Source organism: Grammomys surdaster, unplaced genomic scaffold (genome assembly GCF_004785775.1).
Source record: "Grammomys surdaster isolate TR1022 unplaced genomic scaffold, NIH_TR_1.0 129, whole genome shotgun sequence".
NCBI classification, from domain to species: domain Eukaryota; kingdom Metazoa; phylum Chordata; class Mammalia; order Rodentia; family Muridae; genus Grammomys; species Grammomys surdaster.
In genome coordinates this window covers 6478903-6492900 of record NW_021604587.1, presented here as the reverse complement: position 1 = coordinate 6492900, position 13998 = coordinate 6478903, and the positions used below count along the sequence as shown (strand labels likewise).

The window sequence follows — 13998 nt, the reverse complement described above, 5'->3', positions numbered from 1 at the left end:
ACTCCAACAACATCACACTTCCTAATAGTTCCACTCCCTGGGCCAAGCATATTTAAACCACCACAAAGTCTCTTTATCCCATCAATTTTTTTTTTTTTTTTTTTGCACAAGAGCCTTCTAATTTGATGAAATCCCACTTGTTTACTTTTGCTTTTATTCCCTGTGCTTTTTTGAGGTCTGTGCCTAAAATCCTTTCCCTTGCTAATGTCCTGAGGTGTTTCCCTTGTTTTTCACCCATAGTTTCATGTCTTCTATGAATCTTTAATCTTCCTGTGGTTGATCGGTGTAGCTGATGAAACAGAGGGGTCTATTTTACTCTTCTTCCATCCATTATAGCCATTCAATACTTATGCAGCACCCGGTGAAAATACTGTCCTTTGTCTAGTGCATGTTCATAGTACCTTTGAAGCTCTCTAGTAACTCACAGGTCTATCTTAAATCCAAACATGATGGTTTGATCATTTCAGTTTTGAAGTATGTCTAATATCTAATTTGTCTTTTTGCTCAGGATCATTTTGTCTGTTGGAGACTTTTGTAGCTACACATAAAATTATTTTTCCAACTGTGTGAACATTTAGCATTACGCTTTTCATATGGATTACGTGGGGATAGTATAAATAATTTTTTTATTTTTTTTGTGTGTTCTGCTTAGTTTCATTTGTCAGTGTTTTGTAGTTAAGTTTCCTCATTGATGGGATTCATTTCTTTATTTCAACTTAAGTCACTATGGGCATATAGCAATACTACACATTTTTGTATGCTGATTATATGTTACTCCAACTTTGCCGAATTTAGTTATTGGTTCTACTACAAAGGAGTCTTTGGCATTTCCTATAAATAAAATAAAATCATGTATAAACATGGGCAACTTTTCACTTTTGGTATCCTTTATTCTACTTATTAACTGAGGACCCTGGACAATTTGCAGAGATCTGTCAAATGAAAGTTGAGAGAGTATGGGACTCTTATTTCACATCTTAGACAGAAAGCTTGTTAATTGGGCTATTATAATTATTTATATGTTGTGTTTACACAGTTTGTCCAGCATTTTAATCATGAAACTGCTTTTTATCAGATGCCTTATTGGCATTGATTGACAGAATCGATGGGTCTCATCTGCATACATTGAACCATCATTTCCTCCCTGGGATGAATCCCACTTGTCTGAGTGTAGAATTTTTACCTGTGTAGTTGGATTTGACTTCCAAGTTTTGTTCATAATTCTATATTTGTGTTAATTGAGGCAGTTGATCTGGAGTGTTCTCTCTCTCCTGCTCTCCCTTTTCACTCTATATAGTGAAGAGGGAGAAGAGGAAGGGGAAGAGGAGGAGGAGGACCACCAGACTGCTTAATGAAAGTAATGTTGGCTTTATAAAATGAGTTTGGAAATTTTCTCTTTTTCTCTTATTTTTGGAATGACTTCTGTGAATTGATATGAGTTCTTTAAATGTTGTCTTCACTGAACAAAACTCAGAAGTACTGACATCAGTAATACTGTGGGTAGTACAGAAATTTTTGTTATTGATCGAATCTCTCTTCTTGTTATTAATCTTTTCTATTTCTTTATGATTCAGTCTTGAGAACGTGTAGGCATTTGACATATAGCTGTTATATAACCAGTCTTGATCTTTTATATTTATCAGTTATATTGCCTCTCTTTAAATCTGATTTTATTACTCTCTTTCCTAAAGTTAGCTGAAGGTTTGTTCCTTAAGTTAGCTGAAGGTTTATTATTTTATCCTTCTAAAGAAGTTTTATATGTTTGCATTGTTTGATAATTTTTTATTAGTGTTGGTTTGATGTTGTTTTCTAGATCCTTGATATTCATGGATAGGTTGCTTGAAATATTTCCAATTTCCTCTTATAATTGAATTAATTCCTACAAACTTCCCTTTTAATGTTATGGCCATCACATCTGCTAGTTTTTAGTATGTTATCTACATTTTTATTTGTTTCGGTGTATTTCAATGACCTATTTTATTCTTATATCCACAGATGGCTAACAATATAATTTACATCTAAAAAATATGTTGGGCTTTTCTGTATGACATATGTTCTGAAAAATGTTCTGTGTGCCTTTAGCAAATGGAGCATTCTGTGGATGACTGCTGGAGCCCTGGGTCTAGGGTATAACTAAACCCTCTTGTTTGCATGGGATATTTGGTCTAGATGAATGTACGTTTATTCCTGATTCCTTTTGAATCCCTAGCATGGCATATTTCACTCTATCTCTTTGTTCTCAGTCTATACATGCCTTGAGTTGTAAAGTGAGTTTTGTTGAATTATTATGTGGTTTGGCTATGTGTTTTGTCCCATTCAGTAACTATGACATTTAGTTGAAGAATTAATTCATTTACATCCAGAGTAATTATAGGTAAACTCTTATATCAGCCCTTATATAAATCATTCCTAGTCTTCCTGTACTTCCATTCTTCATCATTCATTTGGTTTGCTTTACAAATATTTTCATCACACTCGATACGACACATGAAAATCATTTGAACTAATACCATAGAGAACAGATACAAAAGGGTGAAAATATAAGAGAGTTGGTTATGTATGGTGACTCATACTTGTAATCTCAACTCTTTAAAATCAGAGGCAAAGATGACAAAGACTTCAAAGTCATCCTCAGCTACATAAGTTCAGCCCAATCTGGGCTACATAATACTGTATTGAAAAATAGGAGAAGTGGGGGTAAAGCAGGAGTAGTTTTGAGCTTTTGAAAATCTAATTCCCTGTCTTGGTTATTGGTTATTTCTTGGTCGATTGGTCTGGTAATCACTAGCTTTTTGAATCTTCTTTGTAAAAGTACGCTTATCTGCCATGTTTCCACTGCTAGGCAGTTTGATTTACTTGTAAATTAGTGCATAAATTTTCAGATACCTATTCCTCTTTCTTGATAACTCTTTCAGTCTGAAAAGTCCCTTTGCACTTTTGTAGTGCAGTCTCACACACTTTTTTGGCTTCAGTTTGGTGATGCTTCTGTCAGTCCTTGATTACTAATGTGGACTTTTGCTGGACATAGTGTCTTCTCCCATCAGTCGTATAGAGATTATATGCCACTTTCTCCTGGACAGTATGATACTGAGCAACCTGCTTTCACATGACGTGGGATGCCTATCAACTTTATTTGCTTCTTTTCTCTTAGAGCTTTGAGAATATCTTTATCACTTACCTTAAATCATAACATACATTGGGAAGGTAGACTGTATTAAATTTGATTGGTGACCTTGGACCTTGCTATATCTGGATGATTGTATTGTTCTTGAGGAAAGAATTCTAAGAGGCAGGCAGATTTCTGAGTTCGAGGCCAGCCTGGTCTACAGAGTGAGTTCCAGGACAGCCAGAGCTACACAGAGAAATCCTGTCTCAAAAAAACCAGAAAAAAAAAAACCAAAAAAATAACAACAAAAAAAAATTCTACACTTGAATAATTTCTACTCCTTTGATATTGCCAAGCTGTTCTTAGACTCTAATTATCCAAATGTTTGTTCTTTTTCTAATAGTGTCCCAAAGACATATGATTTGCCTTCCTCACTTTCAGTTCTGCATCTCATGGAAGCAGGAATTCTAGCTCACTAATGGTTCTCCTCAACTAATCTCCTGGTACCTTCTATTGTGATTTGCTAAGCATATTTTTCTTTGCTAAAAGATTTTTATACTCTTTTATACTAAAAGATTTTTATGAGTACACTGTAGCTGTCTTAAGACACACCAGAAGAGGACATCCGATCCCATTACAGTTGGTTGTGAGCCACCATGTGGTTGTTGGGAATTGAACTCAGGACCTCTAGAAGAACAGTCAATGGTCTTAACCACTGAGCCATCTCTCCAGCCTCCACTAAGCATATTTTTTCGCACAGATTTTGGGGGTTGATTTTTTAAAATTCCCTTTGTCTTTGTAGCATTTCAGTTTTCTTCTGTCTCATTAAAGGTCTTTAAAAAAACAAAAACAAGTGTTTACATTTCCAGAGAGTTCTCCTTCATTGGTACCTACCCAGCCAGTTTCAGACATCTATTTTGGCCATGACTCAAAATACTTGATATTGTTAGCATGTCAGGCCATTCCAGTATCAACCAATGAGCTCTTACCTAGCTTTGTCAGTGCCCATCTTCCCAAAAATGTGAAGCAGACTATGTTGTAGGTTCTGATTCCTCCTCTATCCTGTATTTCAGTACTGGATAGCTCCCAGGTCAAGGTCTATGGGGAGAATGTATTGTTTCAGCCAAAATTTGTCCAAATACACTTTCAGTTTTATTGTTCATAATAAAATTGTGTCTGTTCCCATAAGCCTGTCTCTGTTATCCACAGTTACAGCATGTTGTGAGGTGCCAAGGCAGGACTCAGACCGATTTCACAAAAAATTCACTGTTGACAGTCTAGCCTTTAGCTCCAATGTCACATTTGTGGCCAGTAATGCTGCCAAGAGTAGCACAACATTGGGGTAGGTCCAAGGCACACACTAATATGACTGCTTGTTGGTGAAGTGGAATTGTGGCGACAGATTGCTGCGAATAGTCCTAGTTGTGTGAGATACTTTAGAAGTCTAGTACCTCATGCTTTTTACCTTGCCCTGGAGATCTTCCAGAGGCTGTTGGTAGCCAAACTTGGGAGTGGGAACCATTAACAGTTTCCTAGTGTTAGATTTCATCCAGGAATTTGGCCCTGGGCTGCTAAAACCTATCAGGTAGTACCCTCAACAATTTGTTCTTATAGCAAACTAAGTTGAGATGGTGTTGGCCACAGCAGTCCTTGCTGATGCTAAGCTGAGATATGCCTAAGTCTCATGGTAGCAAGGAACTGCATAGTCAGTTACCTCAAGGAACAACATCTCAGTTGGTATTGGCCAAAGCACAGGATGCAGTCTATTCCTGGTGCCAGGACAATGCTGGAACTCTGTTAACGGGCTTGTTAAAGCTACATTACCTGAGATCTGAGATAAATAGTAGAGACAGTCCCTTGGCTATCAAGCCTGGCACTAGGCTGGGTCACATACAAGGCTTATGGCTACAGAGATTTTCATAGCCACAGAAAGAGAGCATCTGTGCTGTAGGCTGCCAAAGCTGTATCTAAACTGGAGTCTGTTTCTGGTGTAGATGTGTCTCTGCCTGCTGTTAGAAATGGGCTCTCAGGCTGTTTGTGCTGTGGCAGACATACTTTCTACCAGATCCTGGATCACAGTACCACAGGTGTGTTAATGCTGCATGCTAGCTTGCTTTAAAAACTTTCTTCCCAGGAGGTTGAGCCTTGTCCAGCACTCAGCCACCATAGACTTAAGGAGGCATTGTGGAGGCAGTTACCTGCCTGGCCTAGTGTACTTTTAGTAGTTCAGGCTCTAGATCTCAACCTGGTACCTAGGAATCACAAGCCTTTCTCCAGCACCAGATTTCACTGTGGCTAGCTTTGTTCCACGGTTCAGGTTTAAGACTGGGACTCAATTACGTCTCCCTTTTTTAAGCCAGCAACCTTTCCCTGTGCAGGGCTAAATGTTCAGAGTAAGGGGAAGGATGCCACAGGCAATACCTGCTGCCTGCTTCAGTGTGCCTTCTTATTTTGTTACACTCGAATGTGAGAGTGACATCTGTCACCTCATTTATTGCCAGCATTAATTCTGCTGATCTGTATATCCAGGCAGTTGTCCCTTCTTCCTTCACGGCTACATAAGCAAGTGTCCTCCCTGAAGTTGCTTGCTGAGTCAAAGAGGATGACCTTCACCAATGGAAAAGGAAGAGTTTCACATCAAGGGTAGACAGCACTGCCCTGCTAGAGCCTCCAAACAAACTCTCATGTTGTTATGCTAAAGGCAGGCATCATGGTCTCTTGCTGATCTACTCAGTCACCATAAAGCTAGTTTATTGGCTGTTGAACTCCAACTGTCTCTGAAAAGACAAACACTAAAACATGTCAGTCAGCCACCATCTTTCTCTACCTTTGAGGGGTTTTTCAGGGGAAGAAAAAAGTAAATTACTTTGAGTTGATAATCAATTAGGAAATAATTTAGCCATAATGGTAAGTAACATGGTAGTTTTAAATAAAGATTCTTATAGTAGCCACTTTTCTATCACATAGGTTTGCCCTATAAGCTTGCCATCATCTGAACTGTCTCCCTTAATTCTTAGCCCTCTACCTATGAGCATTCATTATCCAGAAGATGCCCCAGATCTGCCCAGCCTGACAATGGTGTTCAGTTGAAGGGAACCAGCTTCAGCCTGCCCCTAAAACGATAGACATAGATTCTTATCACTTCTTCGCAAAGCAGACTCTGTGGATGTTCTGCCACTATATACAGGTCCTTGATGAACAAGAAAGTGATATGTAAAATCTCGAGTCTATGTCCTAGATGCAGTAGAGACCTGTAGACTCTGAATCCTTAGCAAGAACTTCTTTAATATGATTAAACTTTACTTTTACACAGAGCTATTTTATCATGGAATGCTTTTTATAGAACATATACTAATAAGTTGTAGACTGAGTGTCTTTTGGCTAGAAGGAACAGAAAACGAGCATTTTGCTGTGCTTACCCCTGTATACTCCACTCTGAGAGGCGGCACTTACAGAAATACATGTGCCAGGTTGAACAGAACATAAATGCTTCTCTTGCTGACAGAACTATTATTACATCTGGCCAGTTTACAGGTGAAATTTGAAATGAATTGACAAATAATTAGTAAATCAGCACAGTTTTCAGAAAGAAAGGAGAGACCACCATTTTAAGTCTGAAATCCTGAGAAGGATCATGGGATGCTATCCAAGGACATCATTCTTTGAAGCATCTGTGTAGTGTGGGACCACCATCCGCCATTATTCCATTACTTTGCTCTTTCATGTTCTGGAAAAAGAAAAGTATTTTAGTCACTGGTTTTATGCAAAGAACTGAACACTTCCCAAATAAATAAAGGTTATTATACTGATGGTATTACAGTATTGCCAGTGCATGGCAGGTGAGGGGAATATGTCCAGTTCACAAAGTGGAAGGCACCAATCCTGTATTTGGAGGTGGGTGTTAGAAGAACGCTAACTACAAGTGGTAGGTGTCTTTCCTTGGTTTCTTGGAAAGGAGGGGAGCTGATGACCACCAGCACTGGTCCTGAATATTTGTACTAAGGGTTATATTTGCTTGCCAGGGATTCAAAGTCAGAGTTTCAGTTAATTATTTTTCATTGTCTGTTTCCTGTTGCTGGGAACTCAACCCTTGACTCAGTGTTCGAGGCAAGCACTCTACCAACTGAGTCCCCCACTGTCCACTTCTTTATGTATTTTCCTAGCTTACTGTATGGGCTTGGATACTAAAAATCTCATTAAACTTGCTGACCCTTGGAAATTTCCAGAGTGACTGGTCTGGGCCAGTTTTGGAGAAAGGGAGTAATTATATACTCTATGTTTATGTAAATGCTCACACAGAAGGAACATAATCAAGGAAATGGCATACACATTGCTTTGCGTTTCTATCTCATGGCCGCTACTGGCTGTCGTACCCAGTAACAAATCTGCAGAAACTGTTTTGAATTCTGAAATTGAAAACACAGCAAACTGAACGGGGTCTATTGACCTTACTACTATGGAGGGAGCAGTGCACCTCTCTGCATGCCAATGATCTGCTTTTTCTTTGTTTTCTCTCTTAGTTTTCCTAGATATCTATTAGGGCCTTTGAATTTATCTATTTAAGGATGGTAATAAATACACTCACATTGCCAAACCACGAATCTTGCATGAAATGACAGCTCAGCGGAGAGGAGAGTGAATCCTAACCTCCTGGTCCCCGTGTCATGAATAAATGAAAACCGAAAAGGCATAAGACAGGAAATTGGAACATTTTCAAACAATAGTGGCAATTTTCATGTGCTCAACAGTTTAGGTTTGATAATGATTTAACCCTTTCTGTTTACAGTTGACATGAACAGTCAGGTGGATGATGTAAATGAGCCAACAGAGAGTCTGCAAGAAGATCTCCAATAGGTAAGTTACCCCAATGGAGAGATTTTTCAATTCAAGAGCTAACCATAAGTATTAATTTGTAAACAACATGTTGTATTTCTCTTGGTTTTGTCATGTCCCAGTGTGTAGCTTGGGCTTGACTTTAGAGAACTTTAAACCAAATAACACAGTGTTAAGAAGAAAGATTATCTCATAGAAGCTTGTCATCCTTAAGTAGAAAGAATGAGCTGTGTAACAAGCATATTTAAATCATGGAACACCTTAGATTTCCTCACTTTGACAATAAGAATAGTGTTTTCCTATCAATCTTACCTCTTGCCTCCTAGAGTGACCACATTACTTCAGTAACCCCAGGTGATTCCAGAAGCATCACTTTTCCAGGAACACTACACTGCATTGTTTGGTATATCTGGTTTTTAAGTGCAACACTAAATCTTTACCTGAAAAAAAAACGTATAAAGACATATAAATATGTGTTGGCAGAAAAATAGGTGCCTGAGGTAGCACACATAGCCTCCCGAGGACATGTGCAACTTGACAGACATACCTTGAGTTCAATGGGCCTGAGGCAACTCCAAGGAAAAATGAAGTGGTAACCAGACCACACAGCTAAATCATATGTAGAGTAATTAATAATCTACTAGTGTTTCCTTGACTTTCCCTACCCTAGAAAGGACTATGGAAAAATCTGAAAATAAAGAAGTTGGCCTTATTATTAACTACATATTAAAAACACCGTGGAGCAATGAACTCTGAGGCAGTGCTGGTAGAACACAGACAGGCCATGGCTGCTCCTTCCACTCTCTAGTTCCTCTTAGTCTCCACACCTTGCATCAGACTTGAGCTCAAACCACATAATGGGATGAAAGTTCTAACGACTATAGGTGAGGACATATCTATCATTGTCATGATAATCATCAACTTTATGCAGCTATAAATGTAATGCTATTTTTATACCACAAAATTGTTTTAAAAATACACATTTATATAAACATGAACTCATAACATTTGTACCTTAGCCATGTGCTGCAAATACTCTGGGAAGTTTCCATTGAAAAATAATGAACTGAGACAAACTTAAACAGTTCCCACCATTCCTCAGTGCCTCCTATCATTTTTGTTCTTTAGCCTCCAACAAACTACAACTTTTGGATTTTTTTCCTATTAATATCCAAGTAAAGTAGCAGTATAGATCTATTTCCTTGACCTCAGATATACATGGAGGTTCAAGTACTTCCAATTCAAAATTACTTGAATGTGTGAATATAGTCACCATCATTTCTTCTCTCGCCTGCTTTTGAATAGCTCAGACATTGCTTGCAGCAAGCATGATGGTGCTTTTCTGTATTCATACAGATCCCAAATATTTAAAAAACTCATAGGCTACCAGAGAAATATATCTAAATTAATTAACAAACCCAGGCATCATCTACCGCAACTTTTCTTTAAAGTGCCAAGGGAACTGAAACCTGGACAAGCCTGCTGATTTACCTGACTTTATTGCACTGGTTTTCTGGCCTTTATCCCACATAAATTTGATGCATACTAGGTAATACCTCTGGCTATTCAGATATGTTGTTCCTAGTCCACTGATTCAAGAAACCCATGAATTTAAAATACATTAAAAAAATAAAAACAAAGAATTTCGTATGTAGTGACTATGTAGAGACTTTCCTTGTTACCCCTAACTAACGCAGGATGACAACTACAAAACATAACATTACACTGCATGAGGTATTTTGGTAATCTCGAGGTAATTTAAATTACACAGAAAGATATGCATATGCAAATATCATGCTGTTTCATACATGAAACTTGAGTATTCATAGCCTTAAATATCTTTCAGGATAACCAGAGACAGTCTGCCACAGACACTAAAATCTTACTTGTTTCAGCTTCCTCTCCCACATCTTCACAGCCTTCTGTGCACTGTGATGCCACAGTTATTTAGCAGAGTCACAGGTCAGACTTTGTTTTATCACATTAATTACATCAAACATATATTAATGTATTTGGAGCCTTTATTTTTACACTACTATTGCAGTTAGAGTTTGCGAGTTGTTACTCGCTGAGCCTCATCAGACTTAGTTTGATGTGGATTGACACTGAACTACTTCCTTTAGAAAGTTAACATCATCATCTGGTACAAAAAATATGGAGTAACTGGAACTTCTACATTGACATTGATAGGAGTTAAAAATGTTATAGCCTATATTTTCGATTACTCTAACAAAAATCAGTGAATAAGAAGGAAAGATTTATTTGAACCCTTGGGCTTGAAGATCAGCAGGAGCATCAAGATAGGTAAAGACCACTTGAGTTCCGATAGAACCTTCAAGGTCATACCCACACTAACTATAGACAATTCTTTTAAAACTATTATACTTAAATGAAAGAGGTAAAGAAGCCCAAAGAGTTTGGCATTAAAAAAAAAAAAAAAGACCATTCAGCATTATCAAACTGATTTTGTCCAAGGAATTTTAAGGATAGTTTCATAGATGCAAATTAATAAATGTAATGACATTAAATCGTCTGGAGGAAAAGATTAGATGATCATTTGAATATTTTTAAATCTATCAGATGTTTTAGCAACACTTAATTATAAATACTCCCTCCAATATTACACTCTAATGGCCAGAATTATACCAAATGTTGAAAAATGAAAGCTTGTCCTGTAAGCCCAGGGTACCACTACTTACTAACCTGTGAGAAAGTACCAGGTAGAAACACTATAAGGGGAAAGAATATGGCTTTAGAGAGGATGGTCCCTTACTCTGTGGCAGCCTGTTTTGCTGGTGATGCTGGTGATGGGATCTTGTAAAATGACCTTCTAATGACCTAGAGCATCAGGAAGCAAATACTAGACCAGAATTAGAAAAGAATGTGGACTTCAGTAGCCTGCTTCTAAATCCTCTATGTCATCCAGATAAGCTTGACTTTGGATGGTTTCTATCACATCCCCAAAATAGTGCAACCACCCAGAAACCAATGGCCCTTTTACATTCAAACCATAGCAAATGCATAAGAAGATAAAGTATTGTCACTCTTTTCTAGCTATGGGTACTAGAAGTTTTAGAAAGAACAATAAATACATAAAAATGGAAGGGGAAGAAGAATAATATTCTTTTTGCAGATGATATGATTCTATATAGAAAGACAGATAAAATCAGGAAAGTAGCAGTACACAGATCATCTTAACAATGTTCTGAGGAAAAACACGGAAAAGCAGGAAAGCAATCTTTCAAAATAACTACAAAAATAAGCTATCAGCAATAAATTTAACCGAGGGAGTGAAAGATGTTGCTAGTGAAAATCATAAGACATGGAGGCATGAAATCAGAGATGCACATACATAAGAGAAGTTTCATTTCATGGATTTAGGAGAATTAGCATTGTTAAACTGTTCATATTTTAAAAAATGGTCCTATAGGCTCAATGTAATCTCTGCCATAACACCCAGTATGGCAGAAATATCCTTACAAGAAATATCCCTTACAAGCTTAATGTTTATAAACTTGGCCCCTGGCTGGTGCACTTTTTTGAAGGTTATGAATCCTTTAGGCAGTCTTCCCTCTGTTTTCTGACTGTGGACTCAAGGTCACATCCCACCATCGTACCTTTCCTCTCTGACTACCATATGGGCTATATCCTTTATTCAACTGTAGCATAGAAAATTTCTTTCTCCCTTATTTTGCTTCTTGTCAGGCATTAAGTTACAGCAATTAGCAAAGCAACAAATATAAAACCAAAGCATTTCTTTACAAAAATGGAACAACAGCAGCAAAACCCTAATCATATGGAAATAAAAAACAAAAAAAAAATATAATCCTGAGTAAAGAGCCAACTTGAAGGCATAGCCTTGGAAAGTCAGAATCTACATGCAGAGGACTGAAATGTGCCTACTGCTTTTCACTGTGTATAAAAACTAACTAAAAAAAACAGGGGTGGGGGGCATCAAACACCTAAATCTAACGCCCAAAACAGAGGAAAACACTTTATGTCAGTGATCTGGGCAATGATCTTTCCAGAGAGGACCCAAATAGTACAAGAGCAAAAGGAAAAATTGGAAAGTAAGATTACATTCAATGGCAAAGCTTCTATACAGCAAATGAAGATGAGCAACACAATGTAGAGACATCTACAGAGTCAGGGGAGTGTTTGACAGCTACATGTCCCAAAGGAAGAAGATCCAGAAAGGAGCCCAAAAACACTCAAAAGTAAATTTTCTACTTAATAAGAAAATGACCCAAATAGATACCTCTCAAAATAGCAATGCCCAACTAATATATGAAGAACAAAGGAAAACAAAACAATGAATATCATTAGCCATCAGGGAAATGCAAATCCACACTAGAGTAATATTCCATCTCACTCAGTTCAGCATCACTATTGATTTTAAAAGACTGATGAAAATGTGCCCCAAAAAAACGTAACCCAGTGTTGGTGGTAATGTAAATCCACTGTGGAAAACAAGGAATTGGAGAAGTAGAAACCATAATCAGAGTACATTGTATGAAAAAAAAATCTGTTTTCAATAAAAGAAACAATGGAAAATATATAGCCATCCCAGTCCTTAGCATAGATCAGCATGACATATCCACATGCAGGTGTTTATTGCTATATTATTCATAGTAGCTAAAATAGTTATGCTGTATGTCCACAAAGAAAATATCATAATGGACAAATGCATATATAATGGAATATAGTGCATTGTGTTAAATGAAATAAGCCACTAAACAAAAATGTCAACATGAAGTGAAGGATAGTGGTAGCTAGGGATTGAAAGAGGTCTAGCTTGGGCGTGGGGTTGGGGGGGGGCATTTGCTAGGACCATGTACACTGTAGACATGAATATAAATAGCACCCTGAATCCCATTCATATGGGGCTATTTTCTTTTTGACACAGTCTAAGTATCTCATAGTAGAATGGATGAAAAATCTGATCTTTCTAGACAGAGTAATGTCAGTCATTACTGGAAAATTAAAAAAAGAATAAAGTTAAGAAGCAAGAATATAACTCTCAAACACTATGCTGAGTGAAAGGAGCCAAGCACAGAGATGCTTGTGTGATCCTGTTTGTAGAGATCTCAGCTGTAGAAAGTACTAGATCAGGTAACCCAACCTCACAATTCTTGGTTCCAGCAGAAGTAGACTTGGGAAAGGGAAATTTCTTTAGTCGGGAGAAGTTTTTTAATTATGATAGTATCATGGATTAAATGTGACTCTTGAGACTAGGAGTAACTGAATATGTCTGGATTGTGCATTTCCCTGGAGGTAGGGTAGACCTCATTTTAAAGGTCAAACTAAAATGACCACAGATTCTTCTGGAAAAGAGTATATTAGAGTTGTCTCATGGGTGGGGAACCCAGCAGGTACTCAACAAAAAAGGGTCTCAACAAAGGCTTTTACAAATCTGCATACTAAAAGTTGTTTACATACCAGTCACTAGGATCTAGAATGAACCAATAGGCTGGGAAAGGAAGAACACATCAAACGTAGATTGTTCAAAGAATTCTTCGAACACTTGCGTTAATAGTCCCCATCAGCTGAAGCAGTTTGTCATGTGGCCTACATTTATCAGCAGTGATTTATAAGATCTTTAAAGATACCATGTGCCAGCAATTACAGTTCAGATAGGCAAAGCTCTTTGATAGTCAAATAAGCTATTCCTAGGCCTGTTTGAGGACTGAGAGACATTTCAAGTGCTGCTTTAAAAGGTACTTCTTACTAAGCCTTGTGAAGATGCTTAATCTTTAATCTAACAAATGCTTTCTCTTTGTCTTCCTCAGGGCCACAAGATGAAGCAAAGGAACAAAGAACTGAAGCTAAATGACAACCCTCAGCATGGCAAGGCCTGGCCCTGGGGGACTTGGGAAGATGATAGTGTGTGCTGTGGAAGGGGTTGGGGGAGGGGGGAAGGCAAGTTCATGGAAGAAAGGGGGTCCTTTGCTCTAATTCTCCAGCTGCATTTTGTTGTTTACCTACAGAAAAGAAAAAATGAAAAAACAAAAAGAAAAGACAAGAAAAAAGAAAGTGCAAGCAAGCTCCCTCCATTTTGT

General features: G+C 37.8%; 1 protein-coding gene across 1 annotated transcript in view; it reads left to right on the top strand.

Moving 5' to 3' along the window:
* Macrod2 (mono-ADP ribosylhydrolase 2) overlaps positions 1-13798 on the top strand; it is a 1849434-nt gene extending 1835636 nt beyond the window's left edge. The window contains exons 18-19 of the mRNA XM_028755287.1: positions 7893-7960; positions 13729-13798. Of these exons, the coding sequence (XP_028611120.1) occupies positions 7893-7960 (68 nt within the window). The 3' untranslated portion in view covers positions 13729-13798. The remainder of the gene's footprint in view (positions 1-7892; positions 7961-13728) is intronic.
* The last annotated feature ends 200 nt before the right edge of the window (positions 13799-13998 follow it).